This window comes from Phlebotomus argentipes, unplaced genomic scaffold (assembly GCF_947086385.1).
Source record: "Phlebotomus argentipes unplaced genomic scaffold, Phlebotomus argentipes genome assembly contig_32, whole genome shotgun sequence".
Taxonomy (NCBI): Eukaryota; Metazoa; Arthropoda; class Insecta; order Diptera; family Psychodidae; genus Phlebotomus; species Phlebotomus argentipes.
Genome location: NW_026776187.1, coordinates 1,722,161 through 1,741,199, shown reverse-complemented (window position 1 = coordinate 1,741,199; position 19,039 = coordinate 1,722,161). Strand labels below are relative to the sequence as shown.

The window sequence follows — 19,039 nt, the reverse complement described above, 5'->3', positions numbered from 1 at the left end:
TCCCGAGAGCATCCCTCAGCCGTCCGCGGGCGATGTTGCTCGCCTTTGCGCGGATTTGCGCCTTCGGCGGGGCTCAAATTGTTGATACACGCATTGTGTACACTTTCTTCCGTCCATTTGTTTTGATTACGTTTTCTATTTGCTCTTTTTAATCCGCCGCGGAAGACGAGAGAGGAGCAAAAAGTCGGCAATGAATGTGAGCAACCCCGTAAAACGGTAATAGATTTGTGGGAAAAGTCTCTGATTTTCCAAGAGAAATTGATTAGACGTTGAGATAAGCTGAATCCTTGCAACACCTATTGTGCTGCTCAGCACCTGAGATTAAATCCTTTTCGGGGAAATGAGAATTATAAGATAGAGAATAGTGGAAAATTTGTTCTCTTTTACTATTCATCTAATTTGACTCATAGTCCAGTAATTTTCATATTTTATTCCTCTCGAGTTTTAGTTGACTATTAAAAACGGTTTGTGTGGAAAATTCTGCGGATTTCCAGTGGATAAACAAATTGTTTTCTAATTTATGCATAAACTGTGTGATCAAATAATTTTACTTGGAGATCAGCAGTATTTTTATGAGTTTTTCGTTCAAACCAGTAAAGTTATTGACCCCTCATTAATTAATATTTTGAAGAATTTTCTCCTCGTCTTTGAATACTCCCAAGATTGATACCGGATTTAACGTATTAAACTTTTGTTTATGGATGTACATTAACTGTAAAATGCCAATCAAAGTCGTAAAATTATTTGCAAAATTTAGATATCAATGCTAATTTAATGATAAGAAACTAATATTCTTCTGCTTGTGTGCCAAGAGATTTTTCCGACAGAATTTTATGTAAATTTCTCTTGCACACATCGTGTGTGTAGAATTTTGTGGGTGAATCGATGAATTTATATCTTGGCTTATTTATCAATGACTCTTCCCCGAGATGGCGCTTTTCGCGAGTGCGTGCGATGTTGGAAACCCCTCAAATGTCGGCACAAGTAGCGCCGCGCTTAGTGAGTAGGAAAGTGCGTGTGTGATAGACACGGCGTGGTTCCGAGCCACGTTTTTTCATGTTTTTCTACTGCTCCCCATCTTTGCGGGATGGGCAAAAGGGCGAAGAAATTCCTGAGACTAATGCGAAAATGCAGTGGAGTGTCAATATTTCCTGTTCTCTTTGCAGCAAAAGGTGATTTCTTCCTCGATGACACGGGAAAGGAGGAGAATTTGACTAGATTTGGGTAAGTTTTATTAATGTTTTCTATATATATAATTATTCAATTGTGTATTTCAATTATTTGATAGATATTAAAATTGAATAATTTATGAAAAAGCATGAGAGATACTTTTCCGGATGATTTTTACTGAGGAACAAGCTGAAAAGTGGGTGAAATGTGAGAGGAGGAAATGTCTGGGAGTTTAGAAAAATGGGGCCAAGGGAAATTGTCTATTTTTACTGGCAATTTTCTCTTATTTCTTGCATGAAAATATCTACAGAAAAGTCACTAAAATAGATTTGGGAGACACGTGAAATCACTTATTGATATCTTTTATTCAATGAAAGCCTTTTCCCCTTATATGTGAGGGAAAAGATGTTTAAAATGCACCGCAAACTCATCTGCAAAGGAGAGAAAATGCGATGAGTGGGAAAAAGCTTGAGAAAACTCGGTGAAAAGCTACAAGAGGGAAATCCTTTGTTGATGTCACAGAATGGGGACTGTTGTGGATTCTTTCCTGGCTTTTTGTCCATTGTTTTCCTGACTCCTTGAACACTTGCGCTGGGAGAGCGTAAGTCACACAGATATTGCAAGTGAAAGGAGAAAGTAAAATGAGTGGAAAAGAGAGTAAAAATCATCCTTTGGCGCTTGAGTTGCTTGAAAATTGGGTAGGATTATGCTTTGTGCGACTTTTCCTCACTATTTTCAACTTGTATGCAAGTTGGAGAGAAAATTAGCTGTCATTCTATTTGTGTGCTTTCCCAACAGACATTGTTCTGTTTTGTTCCATTGCTCAATGACAATCCTGACCTCAGGCAACTGCACTCCAGGTGGAGAAGCGCCACGTGAAAAGGGGGGGAAGAAAGGACGTGGAAATCACCACAAAAGGGAAATGATCACTTCCCTCTCGTGCGCTCCGGTTCGTCTTTTTTTTTGTTCTAAATGCTATATTTTCTTCCTTGTGAGACAAAAAACTGACCAGACGCTCGTCAGGAGTGAATGTGTGGAGGGTCTATAATTAGATTTGGCGAATTAATTGTGTGTTTGATGTTACAATGTATGAGAATCATACGGTTAACCCATTCGTTCGGGGCGCGAAAGAAGTGAGCGCGAGATTATTGGAGGTGTTGCTTGGGAAGCACGATAACACTCTGGATTGTTACCACAAAATCTGTTTATTTCATGTTCTGGGTGTTTGCCTAAGATGTTTGCTGATAAAGAATTTGATTTTTAAATATGAGTAATCACGGAAAAACATCGAAGACGCTGAGAAATATTGGAAATTGTAGTTTAACAGAAAAGTAACTTCTTGCTTTTTTGTCTTCTTATCATAGCTTGAATTTGCTGTTCAATGGATTACCATCAAATCTCTTGAAAATTCTTGTTTCTTTATCTACTTAGTATGTTTAAGTCGTGAAAACGTGAAAATCTTTATGGTTTTATTTGCCATGCAAAACGGAAGCTTTTGCAAGAAATCCACGAAAGCTTCTTTCATGGTTTTTGGAGAGTGTTGAAAAGCTTGCGTAGGATCTTCACTTGAATTTGTGACAAAATTCCTTCTTCCTCATTATCATTTTGCCAATTTCAGGACTTTCCCTGTGGCTTTTCCAATTCAATTACCGCACTTTGGGAAATTGCAAGCGCGAAGATGTTTCAGACATGTCGTAATTGAAGGATAACGCGTGCTGATGGGTTAAGAGAATGGAAGAGGATGGCAACACGGTGGGAAAAAGACGAGAAAAGGTATTTGTGGTTTAGAGACGAGAGAGAGAGAAAGTGAGGAAAATCGACAAATTTTCTCGCACAGAGCTTTTCCTTGATGGCCTGAGAGACGGGCGCGATGTTGCGTGTGTGATGTATTGGAGTGGTTTTTCTGGTGCGCCTTTCGGCCGAGCGGGTGAGCGAGCGAGAGAGTGCGTTTTGGGATAGACTAGAAGAGTGTCTAGACGTTCTTTTTGACTATTGGGTGCGTTGCGCATTTTAGATTTCCTCCGCATGTCTGGTTTAATTTTAGGCCCAATCGTGCCTTAATAATAGTCGCGAATGTGGCTGAAATAGTGTGGAGACGCGTCGCTTGGATGCCGGAGATGGATTTTGGTGTGTTTGAGAGAGTACAACATGCGCGAGAGGGGGAGGGACGTGTGGGCCTTTCTTTTGAGGGTGCGTCACATGGATGACGACTGCATATTGGGCCTGTCTCGAGGGAGGTTCTCCTTGTCGCGCAAGTGATCGTGCCACAGAATTTCCATCATCTGCATCGCGATGATCGCGCGTCATTATTATTATATTTCTGGGGGCCCCCTGGAAAAAGAGCGAGAATGGGAAGCCAGTGTGCTCGAGGAGGGAAAACACCTGTCGAGAGTGTGGCTATGGAGAAGTGGAAGAAGCAGGAGGAAGCCAAGGAGCAGTTGGTGTGGCGAACGCCGCGATGTTTGGCTTGTGCCGATCGAGAAACACTTGGTCGCTTTTTTTTCATCGTCATCATCACAATGCTCTCTTCCTTACACAGCCATAATAAAGTTGAGAGAGAAAAGGGCAAACATTTTATAATAATTTCATGTGGAAACAAAAGAGAGGGGGAGGTCAATGAGGATCAGAGGATGGGGGAGGGGGGGTGGAGGGCGAGAGACAAAAGGAACTACTTTTTCTTGAGATGGGCGTTGGGCTCCCTCGTGTTGGTGGGGTGTGTAAGAGAGGGAGAGGGAGGAAATTATGTGTAAAACACTTGAGGGCAATTTTGTGAAGAAATTCAATGTAATTCTTTTGTTCTATATGTGTTTTTTTTGTCTTCTTCTTCTGCGTTCCTACTCTCTTATTCGCCTTCGAAAACACATCTCCTGTGAAGGAAACAATTGGACGTGAATTGCCCTCTGGGGACACAGACAAAAGGATCTCCGTGAGTAACACCATCGGAAATTTCTCGGGAAAACACATTGAATGGCGATGAAAAGGGAGGAAGCGAGAGAGAGAGAGTGAGGTGATATTTTCGGGGAGGACTAAAAGTGAAAAGGATACCTTGAAGTAGTCTCTGGGAGAGTTGAATTGGGAAATTCAGGTTTTTCTAGCACAATTCTTCTTCATATTTGATTTCTTTTCGTCTACAGTGTGATTGTATATGTGAATAGATCTCATAATGTATACCGGATGTCTCCCTCTTCTTTCTCACTCTTCACACTCTCACATACTTTTATTTCTCGCCTTTTTTCTTCTCTACGACTATTTAGAATGGGTATAAAGTCTCTTAAAGCGTTTTATACAAAGCATTTTCACCGTCATTGGGTGTTTTTTTGGTGGTGGTGGTGGTGGTGAAAGGAGGATAGTTATACATGTGTGTGACTCTCGAGTGCTTTCATCTCATTCACACAATTTTTCCCTCCATTTTTGAGTGCTTCACTGTCGTCCGGATGTTTGCTTGAGGTTTGAAAAATGTATAGGAAAGGCAGATGGGGCTTCTGAAGCGTCTATTTCATCATGAAAATGGAACAGATAAGAATTTCCTGTCCAGATCCTAACAATTTACTATTGTTTATTTTGAGAAATTTCTGCAATTTTCCAACCTATTCCACACAAATACATCTGAATTTCCATACATTTTGTGGATGTTGTGCATTAAAAAATCCACTCCTGATGATGATGATGATAACTATCGGACAAATTCCTCTTTGGTTGAGGATTTTTGAGTCTTGAAATTGGGATAGTGGTTGATTGTTTAGTGTTGAGGCCTTTGATGATTTTCATCTAGATGAGGGTTCTCTCTCATTGCTATATGCTGTCCGCAGACTACACAGCGTGCATGTAAAGATTTCAGTGTACGCGATCGACAGAGGGTTTTTCCCTCCAAAAAGGAAGAACATCTGCTCGTCTCTGTTGCTCTTTATTGTGTTAGGCCATCGTTAAGAGTGTTTTTGTAGAGTGAAAAAAAAAGTATCTGTATTTGTGAGTATGACGATGTTTCATGGGACAGATGTTTAGGGAGTTTTATGAACCTTCCTTCGTACAGAATTTCATTTCGGCTTTTTACCCATTTTTGGACTAATTTTGTCAGACGACAACGCTCTGAATGGCTGAAGATTGTTGAGAGTTTTTTTTATTGTGATTTCTCACAAACCGCAGTTGTGCAAATGACAATCATATTAGTCTGAAAACAGTCCTGAAAGGTGGAAAATCCTGTCGGATAATTGAATATGATGAAAGTACAACAATAATTCTTCCAAAAATGAAAAGTTCATTCGACCACCGCTAGAGGCGCTAGAGTCCATAATGAGATTTTGAAGCGAAACAAACGATCTCTTTTTTTCTCGAATTGTTCCTATTAGATTTTATCTTCTTGATGAATATCAATCATGTTATTATTTCATGTAATGATATTCCTAACATGACTTCTTCCATTAATACTTTATCATACATATTTCTGGTTAGTTGGAAAAACATAGTTTTTCTCATAAACTTAGCAATGCAAATTCTTATCAATGTTCTTCTTATTTACTGAATGCAAAAGCTTCTCTATGCCATGAATAGTGTGAAGAGTGGCTGATGTGCAATTCTGAAGCTATTTCGTTGACTTTCCACTCCATTTTCCTCTGCATGTATGGCACATCAAGGCCCAAATGTGTTCATTTTCCGCCCCGATCGCTTAGGCAATGATGTGAGAAATTTTCACACCTTTTGAGGTTTGGCGTCTAGTTGTGAAGTGTGATAGTGCCCGGAAGCGGAAATGCTATTGATTTTATGTTTCTCATCTTCATCACAGTGCATCAATATGGGATGGCGACTGTGTATGTGTCAATCGATTGAAGATGCATCGGGAGAAATGGGGAGTGAGAGTGACTGAGGGAAGAGAGAGAGTGTGTTTGTGATATCCGCCATCAATTCCGCTGTTGTGCATTAGGCTGCTGAGGCGCTGGATATGTGCATATATGTATCTAAGGGGTGGGCCTGGAGGGATGACGGCGGCACAGCGCGAGAGCGAGTGAGAAGCCTGCCACAGGGTGTGTCAATGTTAATATTGGTTTTCTGTGTTGCTCGTGAGGTCTCAGGATGAGCCACAGAAAACGGGATGGAAGCGACAGAGGGTTGCCGAGGGGCGCAAGCATACACATGCATGTGTGTGGCGGGAAGAGGGAAAAGCTTTAAAAGTGAAGTGAAGGGAGAGAGGGAATATCGTCTGCGTCGCGTCCTGACCTGCTTCAATGCAATCGCATCCGGCGGTCGTCGCGGTCGCAAGCCTCCTCGTTGTATGTGGAATGAAATGAGAGGAGAAGAGAACTTTACACAATTGGGAATCACATTTTCAAGCATCACCCCTTCCTCTTTCTCACTCCTTCTCTCTCTCCCTCTCTCTCACTCATGTTCATGGGAATTGTTATTTTTTATTATTATTTTTAGACTTCTTGCTGTCGGTCCTTCTTGTCTGTCGCTATGTGTGTGTGTGTGTTTTTTTCTCCAGTTATGGGACGAAATGATGTAAAGGGTGTGCACAGCAGTTCCTTTGACAAATAGACGATGGCATGACAACTGTGGGCGGATGGGAAGACTCGAAATCTTGTCCATTTCAGAGCCATTGGATTGGCGGTCAGAGTGGGAAAACTCAATTATATCAATCAGGAGACAAATCTCATATTGATGTCATCATCTGATACCAATTGCGGATTTCCGCTTCTCTGACATGTTTATCCTCTTGAATTTGATGGGAATCGTTGGAAGATGTACTTGACAAGTGTGGTGATCGTTGTTTGCTGAAAATTACCAATAACGATGTGAAGAATGCAGTCGAAGATTAAATGTCTCAGAGATTATAATCAATTTGTCTGTTATATAAAGCCAGACAAACTCACTTGGTTGATCTTCAATTTTTGTATTTCATGACTTTTTATGTGAGTTAAAATGGTATGTTTTGGTGGAAGTTTAATTGAATGGGGTTCAAGGGTGAGATTTTCCGTGGTGGTAGAAGATATTGGGAAACTCAATTATCTCCATTGCTCTTGATTGTGTCCAAACTTGCCTGGGTGAGAGAGAGAATATTTGCTTCCAACACTCCATCATTCATCAAATATAGCTAGTTAGTTATCAAACAAATACGATCTGTGAATAATTGTGCTGAAATTACTCATAATTTCACATTGAGAGTTTGTATTTGACTCCCTCAACATTTCTGCAATTGTACGATAATGGTTGGAAAATGTGTGGAAATTGCAAGATTACACGAGACTATGTAATTTATATATTGAAGTTTGTGTGAATTGCGAAAGGATGGAGAAGGAAAGCTAACAAATTTTGTACATTTCTCCATACAAAGTCTTGATTTTCCATTTTATTTCTTTTTTTTTTTTGCTTCCTTGTCGCTCGATGTCATGCGGGACAAAATTGCAATAATTTATTGACTTGTGTGTGCCACCACAGAGCGAATTAGTTGCACTTCTCACATACGCATGGGGCTGAGATAATAAAGAAAACCAGTAAATCATTCTAAATTGTCCAGGTGTTTGATTCTGAATCATTTGTGCATGTGAGAGAGAGTGAGTGTGATTTTTTTTCGTATGTTGGCCTTTTCGGGGTGGGTAGCAGAAATTTATGGGCACATTGTTGAATTTTGCATCGAAATTCGGGGTGAGATATATGACATTGTGCGGTGGAGAGATGCATATGAACCATTCTCACTCTCGCTCTGTTCAATTTCATGCAAATTTGCAATTTATCGATTAATCTGCAGCACCTGTTCTCCATCTCTCTGGCTCCGTGATTAGGTTAATAGTCAAAGGGAATTCCCTGGAAATTCACAAAATGTCTCTTTTAAACATTGCATGGTGATTGTGTTGAGTCATGGTTGGGGCGTGAATTGTGTAAAATGTCCACAGCCAATGCTGTGTTTAGTTATTGGGGCTAAAGCTAGAGAGTTATAGTTAAGGATTTAATGTGTGTGATGACCAGCAGGGTAAAGTTATAAATGAAATGAACACCTTGACTTGTTAGTTGTTTATGCCTCTGGGTGGTCAATTTGGATGTGGCGAAGTGTGGTCGAGAAATTTGCTCATCTAACCACGTGCCAGACGCTCGTCTCACCTCCTTTGCAGTTAATATTGGATACCTCATGATGCAGTTTAGCACAAAATGTGCTCTGCCTCCAGTTTGACTCCTCACTGGCACACACAAGCGCGCTCCTGGGAGGACGATTTATGCTGAATTGATGCGGTGTTAGTGGATTTTTTGGAGGATGCAGCTGCTATATCTGCCCTTTTTTGCCTCTCCATGGATCTTCTTGATGTGCAGCACACGAAAGATGTATTTTGAGAGTTGAAATGAGAGCAGCTGCTGCAATTTTTGGACACCTTCGTCTTCATCTCTGACGATGAGTGAATTTCATCTATGTTCTTCCAGTGTTTTAGGGAGTTCTTTTCCATGACACGATGTGTCACCTTTTGGTGTTGACTTGATTTGAGGATGTCGGAGAGTTTGTCTCCATCTGGCACATCTTTCTCGTGACGAGGGTGGATTTTCTGAGACATCTTCAGTCTCTTTGCCAGATGAATATGATATTTTCGTCAATGTTTATTGCTTTTATGCACAGTGGAGGGAATATTAATAGCACTTTAAAAGGGAGAATAAATACAATTCAAATGATATTGTTCTATTTTTCAAAGTTAAATTAGTTCTTATGTCCTGATTGGGCTTTGATTTGCCGTTTAGAAGGTTCTAATCATTCGCTAAATGCGTTTGTGCTATTTATAATTCCTCTCGTGTTTGTGGGATGGTTTTGGAGGGAAAATTATGAGAGTCCAACACGTGTTTTATTTCTATCTTCGAGAGTCGTCTCGCCAGCCAACCCTCCACATGCGTGTCTTCGTTTGTCGCGTGGTGGATGATGCCAAAAATGAGTACACATGGTTGAATGTTGCGTGTATGCGAGCGGCAATTAGTTCAATGGGTAGAAACATGGAAACATTGGAGGGTGTGATGGATTGTTTGAGAAACGGTTTTTCAGATTACAGATCGTTTGAATACTTTCATTCCAGAATAGAGACATTCGGGTCAGTCACTTGATGTGTTGGCTTTCGAGGGTGAAATGAGATCAGCGACTTTCCGAGGGACAGCTGCACTGTAGGATTGCTTTTTTTCCAGTCCATATTTCGAGACAGCATTTGTTGCTTCGGCGAAGAAGAGGGCGAATGTGATAAATTCTGTGAGCTCGTGGCATCATTATTTAGATTGAAATGCCTTTATGATCCTGATCTCGATTTCTGCTCCTTCTGTTGCTTCTTGCAACTGCAGCTTTCATGGCATATAATTGGACGAACATCTGTGATGTTGAGGATTAATGTAATTTGATTGTGTGATATTTCCTTTCTCACTCTATATGGTCTGTGTGGTGAATATTTCTGTAATCTCAATTGTGAGATCTCTCTCTGTCTCTCACCGTGGTGCGCTGCGGAGGCACGATGGCTGAGGGAAGAATTTATAGGGAGAAAAGGGAAGTTAATGAGGTTTCATCGATGACCGGAACTTAAAAATGTGTGGCAGAGCCAATTAACCCCACAACAAAACACTTTGACTTGTGAGGGAAAAAGAAGGATTCAGCGTGCCAATGATCACAGAGAGATATCTTGTAGATACGACAACGCAGTGTGTGTGTGTGGATTGTGCCGATTCCTCATTAATTCTCGTCACTTTCCTAGAATGCGAAGCGTAAAAACAGCTTGTTATCAGGCGCTTTAAGGAACATGAGTTAATCAGTGACTTTTAATGCAAATGCTTAAAGTGTGCAGAAATTAATGCTGCAGCTGTCTTTTGGCTGTTTTATGGAAACATTTCTCCCCCATTCCATGTCCATCACGTTCTGTTGCATCCTGACCGAGAGACATGGGTGTCAAGTATATTTCTCTTATGCAATATTATTGTGGCACGAAATTTCACATTGGCGGTGGTATTTTGATATTTTTAGGCAAAGAAGAAGGAGGAGGAGGACATGTCGTACGTCCAACACCTGGCATTTTTTGTTGTCATCAGTTTCGCTGCAAATTCTGCTGAGTTTGGGATAGGCTTTGGGTTGTATTCTTCGAAATTTAATAAGACATGAGGATTTTTTTGCGTGTCTTACCCTCCCTCGTTGGCTAATGAACTCAGTGGTAGTCCTTGGACAGCACCTTTTTTATTTTGTGCATGAATTGAAAAGTCTGTGAAAGTTCATTAATGCCTTTCACTGTGTTTCTGTCCACAAATGTTAGGGACAAAAAAAATGAAAGGGTGGAAAATGGCAATATTTTTTTCCCCATAAACTAACAATTTGGCAGTTTTTCTAATGTACTGTGAACGCCCTAGAGAGAATCAATTGGTTTTCCTGGTAGAAAAAAGAGAGCTACAATAGGAGAGAATAGTTCAATAAAACCTACCCTTAATGATTTTTCCGTGTTGAGTTAATTGTAGTATTTGTGAATTTGCCAGAAAGATAGGAGTGAAGTGAGGGGCAGGTGATGTCTTCCGTAGTGTGAAATATCTAGGGCAAAAATGTTTCGTATTATCCACACGATGAAGAGGGAGAGAATGCAAGAAAAAAGGGAGTGAATCTCATTGATTTGCAATGATGTGGAGAATGTGAGATGTGGAAGAGTGTAGTGAAATGTGAAAGGGATTTTTCTCACTTCCGTATGTCGTCGAGAAAAGGCGCGCATTTGAAAGAGGGATTATGAGAGAAAATTGCAAAGGACATTGTGAATGTTAATCATTATTCATACATCGCGAGTAATATATCGAAGGAAGCACATTAATGAAGGGGAGGAACTTGAGAGAGTGAGTCTCGTGAAATTTCACACTGAGTTGAGAATGGCGAAAAAAGTCCATAAAAGTGTCTGGCTCGCCATTTTGTCATGTCTACGACCGCGACGAGGGCAGGATGTTTGGGAAAAGGGGTGGAAAATCGCGATTTTGTCGACCTTTCTGCAGATGTTTGTCTAGAGTGAGAGGAGAAGAGTCCTTTTGATTAATGACCTTCAAGGTGTTGTGTGAATTTTTCGGTAGTTTCACCTCACCATTTGGCCATAATGAACAATGATTGCTGAAATTGTATTGTAACCCCCTCTTTTGTGTATCGTGCGGTGGGTTTTTCGGCAAGAGAGGGAAGATTTTTCGCAGACTTGGCGGGTACTTGTTCGTTGGTGTGTACATATATAATATTTCTTTTTTTTGCGAATAGGTTCTTGTTCAGCGTGCTCCTCCAGTGGCAATGGCCTCTGCTGCTGTGCTGCATCCCTCTTCTCTTTGACACACAGCAGAGGTTCAAGAGTGAGAGGGAGAGAGAGAGAATGGAATTCAATTCCTCCTTATGATTGCATCTCTTCTTGGACATTTCCAATTTAGTGAAGATGCAACTCTTGTGCGAAAATTGCACTCTCTCATGAGATGGTTTTGTGAGGAAGTGAGATAGATGTATGGTGGCTTGGATGAATGCCGCGCCGTATTTTGTATGCCATTTGCGTTTGTGGCGATTGGAAAGGTATTTTGTTGTGTTTTGTTAGTGTATCATCATTGGAATGTAACCATCGTCGGCTTGTGAGATCGAAATCCCAACCCGAAGAATCGACAACGGCGCAACTGCATCAATAGCAAACCAACAAATAATGTGCTAAAAACAACAGGGTTTGTCTTTAAATTCCTTGAATTTTTGTATGGACGCATCCTTGCAATGTCTGAGGGAGTTTCCCTAGACATTCCGTAGGACATGTGACAGATGATGAAGAGATCTTCTGGTTGATCCACACAAAGTGGTGGTGTTTGGCAGTGCAAAAACACCCTGTTGTGCAGTCGGCAGCGAGATTGCGCGGTATTTGCTGTCGTTTCTCAAGGATCTTTGCTGTGAGGGTTCCTTAACCTCTTGCGCCGTCAAAACAATGTACTTAGAGGGACGACAAGAGGTTATGCTTGTGTGGTATGCGCGAGAAACTCGGCGGCGCGTTCACTGGCTAGTTCCACTTTTTCTTGTTGCTGTTTCATCTGTTTTCTGTTGTGGTTTCCCTTCTTCACTCTTTTTCCCTTTCTCTTTCCTCCTCTCTTTCCTTGACTGTATGCACAAATATATATATATATGCATATAAATATATACAAAATGTTTTTCTGCCCATCGTTTGTGAACCCTTTCTGCGCGCCGTTTTTCCAAACCGCGATACTGGATAGATAGAGAGTGTACGACAAAAATGATGATGCTGTTGTGGAGCTGTGAGAGATCATCTCTTGGACTATTATATGGGGGGATAGTAGTTAGCTGGTCTCCTCTCCTCACTTTTGCACACAAGATTGGCGCGAGAAAGAAGGCTGAGAGCAAAAGAGGGAAAAAAGTACACTGACTCGAATTCTTTCTGCGAAAGAGGATGTTGAATGTTGACTGTTGTTGAATTTTTTCCCTTGGCGTCCACAAATTGAGAAAAGAATGCTGGATGAGGAGAGAGAGACCTTCTTGTCTCTGTTTATATTTGTCGTCTGTATCCCATCGACATCCACATTTTGTCCACGGTTGAATATTGTTTGTGTGTGTGTGTGTAGAAGAAGTTTATTCCACCTAAATGAATATAGGGGCGAGATAATGTGTTGATTGCCGCGAGAATGCACAAGATTTTATTAACTGAAATGTTTACATTCTTATTTTGCCAATTTTTCTACGTCATTTTTCACATTAACGCTTTGAAGTGGATGTTTTTTTTTTCTAGCAGGATGGGTATTTTTTGTTTGCTTTCAGCAGCACAGCAATGCTAAATAGAATTAAAGCTCCATATATGGAGGATGAGAAGGCGCATCTCTGCACATAAAGTACATATACAACACATGCAGTGGAACGTGTATAATTTGGAGGATTTACCACTGGCTTTATGGGTGTGAGAGAGGGAGATAAGTTGAAGCGAGATGAGTTAAGAGATGCGATGCAAGGGAAATAATGTGTTTTTGGGCAGTGAGTTCTTGGTAGAAGACAATAATATAAAATATATACACAGTGAGAGAGAGAAAAAAAAGTGAGATGAATAGGACACAAAAATGCAAGGGAGTGAGGGAGAAAAGTGTGTAGACAGAGAGAATTGGATAAAGTTTGGCGTGGCGGCAAACACCTTTTTCAAGGAATTTGGAACATGGTGGCGCCACTGATGTTATACTGTTTTTAATTCTTTTACTCTTATTTCTCAACATGAAGCCACTATTTTGTCTTATTACTGCTCTGCACACAATGCACTTTGTCTTTTATTACTATTTTGGGCCCCAGAAGGTGGAATTGTATTGTTGAACGACGACATTCCGAAGGATTTTCTCAAAAGCTCCATCTTCTTTTGGGCCTTTTGTATTTTGCCATCTTTAAGTCTGCTTTTGTTGCATTGCAAAACGCTGAGGTCCACTAGTGCTCTTGAATTGTATGTAGTAATAATATACCTATTAACCATGATTTCTCCTGAATCTCCTAGGACAAACCATAGGAGAATTTTTCTGCTTTCTTTATTTATTTGACTAACTTTCAAATTTCGATTTTACTTCTCCACTTTTTTGTACTGAAATTTTTTATTTATGACATTTTTTCAACTGTCGTTTTTCTTCCCAGTATTCATTGATGTGCCAAATAATTCTTTTGATGGATTTTTGGGGGAAGAGGAAAAATGAAAGAAAGGAATTCATTGGATTTCTGGTGAGACTGTGTGTTGTTTTTTCTGGGCTGCTGTGCCTGAGTCCAGTGAAAGAGATGGCGAGCGAGTGGGGGCAAAATGATGAAAAATATCAGCAAGTTGAGAAATTTTTCACAAGTGAAGGGAATTCTGGGAAAATGGTCGGCAAGAGAAGAGAGGCCGAAGAATGAAGATGAAGAGTGAGAGAAATCAGTGGAGAAGGCATGTTGTTGTTGTTCGTTTTACCTGGGAGGCACAGGCAAGAAGAGACGCTCATGCTAAAGCCACTTAATTGGCAGGGTGGAACTCTCCCCTCCTCGCCTGATCCTCCACGGCGGCCTCCCTGGGCCGCGCCACTTGGGTTATAGAGAAAATTCTGTGCTGAATTGGGCGGCTTGTTGTGTCTGGCGTCTCTTTGATTTTGTCTTCATTCGCTAAATGATGAAAGGGATTGGGATTCGCGGCGGCGGTGGCGACGGAGACGAGGTGGAGGGGAAAGAAAGGAGTTCTGGGAGTGATATTTTTGGCCAAATTTCCGTGGACAGCAGCAGAGAAGAGGGATCGAGAAGGAATTGAGGAGGGGAAGAAGTGCAGGGATAAATGGAATTCACGCGGGATGTAATTTTTGGCGCGAGATTCTTCAGGCGACGTTCTCTTCGTCTTTCCTCACACACCCAATCTTTTGGTACGCGAGATGCACAAGAAGTTGGTGGGTTTGAGAATGAGCCACGTAGAATGGGAGTGAAATTCCAGGAAATGCACATCGCAGCGTGGAGAAAAAAGAGTTTTCGAAATTTAACAATGATTAAATATTGTTTTCATTCTCAGAGGGTTCATCAGCGAAGAGGTTTTTACACTTGCTGAGTTTAGTTTGGCAATTAAGTCTAGTATAATTGAGGATTGTCGATTGTTGATGCACTGAATTGGTCCTTGATTTATGCGAAGTGATCTGCACACGGCCTTTTGAACTGATTAACCCACAAGAGAGCATCTTGTTGAGTAAATGGCGTGATCATGAGATGCTGCAGTTTTTTTCCTCCCAATGATTTTTTCCCTCTGAATTCCTTTGTAACATATAAGCGAGGCTGAATGATGAAATTTTTGTGTAAAATAACTTGCAGATTGGAAGTGAACGGAGGCACTCACGATGCCTTCAATCCTTAATTTAATTCTTCATTTTAATTCCACCAGTGCAGTGACGCTTCTTCTTTGTGGAGAGGAAAAAGAGGCGAGCGAGCACGAACTTCCAGCAATCAAGTGAGGATCTCTTTGGAAGGGAAAATGATGGAGTGTATATTTCTTGTTTATGTGTGACTTTGGTTCTTATTTCAACTTCTTCAGTACACTTTCTTTTGCCCTGCTGGGAAATGGCTGTGTTGAGAAATTCAATATGTCTCTGTGTTGCATGATTGTGGAGAATGTGAGACAGAGAGAGGGTGATATACTTTCTATGCTTCTTTGGTTTGTGTATTTTACAACGGAAGTTCATTAAGTAAATATATAGAGAAACACAATTTTTACAGCCATATATAACCAAGCGAATGTGTGTATGAGGAGAAAGATAATCTTCAAATATGGTGCGATTTCATTCATAAAAATACACAAAAGTCATGTTATCAATACTTGGAAGATGCTGAAAAATTGTGCTTCAATTGAGGAAAAATTGCACCATATATTGTGGAGTAATGAGGACGGCACGAACACAACAAACTCCACATATTTCACAATAATATTACTTACGAGGAGTCAGGCAGACTCGATTTGGAGTGTGTGTCTTTTGAGAAATGTAAACATTCTGATATAAGGATACTTTTCTTTTGCATATTCTTTGTTGTAAGTATCTTGATAAGTTTTACCTTCGGGACTTTTGTGTGGCTTTGACGCTAAGTGCGCCGGGGCCTTCGTGTGTTTTTCCTGTGGTATTGGTCTTAATATGTTGGAGCTCTATCGCGCTCTGTGGCGTTTCTTTTTCAACCAAACACACAACTACAGTGATGTGGAAAAATTGGCGCGTAATTTTTTTTCTTTCGAGGTTAAGCGGAGTAAATAGAGAAGAGTATTCTCGAATTTTGAACTACTATCTTGGATGTTCATGCGACAGTCACAGGCTTCAGTGCACTTTGCACACCCTCCTTTCTGTCTCTTCTGTACAATTGGACACGCAATTCACATATATACATATATTTTTGTGTGCATGCCTTTTTCTCTTCATATTCCTGTCGTTTTTAATCCACTTTTTCGTGTCTCTTGTGCCCTTTCGCAGTAACTGGAGGTTGTCTCGAATGCTTCTTTCTCGATTGCGTCGTACAAATTTTCTTGAATCGAACTTGTCTGTGTGTTGTTGATTGTTCAAAAGTGAATATATATATATATATATAAATATATGTATACTCGTGTGGCTGTGGTGTATATTGAAAACCTTCAAGTGAAGTTGAGGAAAAAAGGTTAAAAACACATTTTTGTTATGTTTCCAACACACAACACAATATGTAAACATGGTGGAAAATACAACTGTCCCGCTCTGTTGCGTTGTTGTTTTCGGAAAATGAATGCACTTGACGGAGTGCATCTGAGTGGGAAAGATGTCGATTGACTGCTGGCTTGTTGTGTGTATGTTGTCCTCTTTCAGCCGCCCGTTCATGCTTTCGTCATTCCAAAGTGCGCCGTGTGGAAGAGATTGTGGAAATGAAATGCCCTGTAAGTGCATCCACGATTATGGCGTGAGAGTGTGATAAAAATATACAAACTTACTAACTAATATACACACAAGTAGAGTGATTCGAGGAAATTTGACACTCTGTCTGTGATGGGGAAAATATTTAATATCTCATCGCTTATCAATTGGAATTTTGAGACACTATTGGAGTGTTTGGCATTTCAACATTCCAACGAATGCCTTCTTGTCCTCAAAGATATTTCCCTTTTCCCATAATTGCAGGAAAATGTTGATAACAAACTTAAGATAAACATACATTCTGTTCAAATACAGAGCAAATGAGTGCGAAGGATGTTTTAGGTTCTCCCACACTGAGAAGAGGGTAATAATCAATTAGTGTTAAGTAGAGGAAAGTGGGGCATTTTAGGTCACAAATATGAAACTTCACTACTCAATGCCTTTCCAAGAAAATCATATCTTACAAGTAATGTCTGAAGTAATGGCTTGAAAATTTTTTAACAGCACTTGGCTTTCATGACATTTGTGGTTAAAAAAAGGCTCCTTTTAACGGGATATTTTGAGAGTCTTTAACATGAAACAAAGTATTTTTGAAAGCATTTACATTGACAATGTTTCACTTTGACCTTTTGTGAAGCAGAAGAGCTTCACTTTAGTAATTTAAATCAGTGTGTTTGCACAACTTATTTTATTTTATACACTCTGCTCAAGTGTGACACAATTTCGCAAGAAAATTGGAGAAGAAGAAGATTGTTGAAAAAATGGCGGTATTTTTCTGGCGGATGTCAAGAAATGCATTTTTGGGTCAGAAATACCCGACTGCGAATTGTCTTTTCCCATTCTCTCTGATTTGGAATGAAATGTATGAACTTTCAGAGGTGTTGTCTTTAGCTTGAAGAGAAAAAAAAGGATATATGCGAGTGTTTTCCAATATAAATGATCGTCCTCTATCAATTAATTTTCACAGTTGGGATTGTGTTACTTTATCTCTCTCTCTCTCTCTTTCTCTGCTGTTGTGTGTGACAGTGCCGTGGCTCCTCGTTCGGAGCCTCTCAATAATGACCGATGAGGAATTTGGTATTTTTTCTTGTTTCCCTGGGAGTTTTGTGACTCTCTGTGTGTGTTGTTTTTCGGTGGTCCGACGCAGGCAACTGGCGGACGGTCGGTGGATTGAGTGAGAGGCTGCGCGCGAGAGGAACAGAGAAGGATGTGAGATGTGTCTGGAGAATGGCCAGGGGAAGTTAACATGAGATCAACAAGCCCATGATTGTTGGTATTCATATTCTCAGCAGTGCGGCGCGCGAGTGGGAGAGAGAATGAATGAGGGTGCGAGGGAGATGGGTGGAGAATACTGGTGCATTTCTGGATGTGTGTGGTGTGTGCTGCCTTTGCCTGTTTTCTTGGAAATCCATCCGGATCAGCGAGGAGAGGCTTTGAGAGAGAGAAACCCAATGCTCTGGCCTCAGCTTTAGCGATTCCTCGCGACTATTGGAGACGGGATGTTGGCGCAAAGAAGGCACACACACTGTGGATGACGTCCTCTGGTGAAGAATTTCGGTGTCTATGGGCAGTTGGCCTCCTTGGGAATCACAGCGGCGTGCAGATGTGCCAGGACTTATCGCGCGGGCTTTCTTGTTTTCACGGCGCGCAGTGTGTTGGTGTTGAATTGAAGTATTTTGTGTGATGGGAATGATGCTGAGGGATGCTGGAAGGTGAGTCTGGGTGTGTGGCGGGAGGGAGAGAAAGATTGAAATATACAGCAGAAGCAGCCAGCAGCAGCCTCCTCAACATGAGTCGTCGGTCACATCAAACAAGCGATAAATAGCTCTGCACGTCTTTTTGGTCGATTTCCAATTCGGAGACGTCCATGGAACCTTCTCTCTGTTATTTTGTATTTCATTCCTCATCTCTCTCCGGTCGTCTCTCACTGCGGTATCGCCCTCTTGGCTTCTTGCAGCCTCCTCAACCTTGTGGAATTCAACAACACTGGAGATCACGACGATGCTATACGGTGAAAGAGTGAGAGATGATCATCTTCATGGAATTTAGTTCATAGAAAAGAGATTATTGGACTAATATGAGGCGCAGCTTTATGAGGAATTTGACTTTCACACTTGTTTGCTGTCCATTCCAGAGAATGTTTATATACATGGAAAATTTCTGCGTTTCGCAAGAAATTCTCAAATGGGAATATAATAATATATCGAACAATGTCCTGCCCACAGAGACTGGAGAATTAATCAATGTTTGGTCTCTCTCCGCCCTCCTGTGTAAATGCTTATTACTGACTGCTGAATAGCTGAGCAAGTGAGCTTCAAGTTTTTCCATGAAACAGCGCGAAAGAGAGAAAAGTTTTCCAATTTAAAAGGGTTTGTCGGTTTTTATTTGCTCTTCTCGAATGTTTTCCAGTATTTTGTTGTCTTGTAGAATTTCAATGGTGAGGAGAGGCCCACAATTTGTGGTATTTGGTTGCTTCTTTCCACGATTTTTCTCTCTCTCTCTCGCCCTCTAAGCGGGGACGCTGGTTTGCTTGGGCTAT

At 40.9% G+C, this 19,039-nt stretch overlaps 1 protein-coding gene across 2 annotated transcripts in view; it reads left to right on the top strand.

Annotated features, from left to right (window-relative positions):
• LOC132264104 (uncharacterized) overlaps positions 1-19,039 on the top strand; it is a 63,599-nt gene that overhangs the window by 984 nt on the left and 43,576 nt on the right. Inside the window, exons 2-3 of one of the 2 annotated variants that reach the window (XM_059764181.1) lie at positions 1,167-1,224; positions 4,046-4,096. In XM_059764181.1, the coding sequence (XP_059620164.1) occupies positions 1,167-1,224; positions 4,046-4,096 (109 nt within the window). The remainder of the gene's footprint in view (positions 1-1,166; positions 1,225-4,045; positions 4,097-19,039) is intronic. The other variant, XM_059764182.1, reaches the window with a different exon arrangement.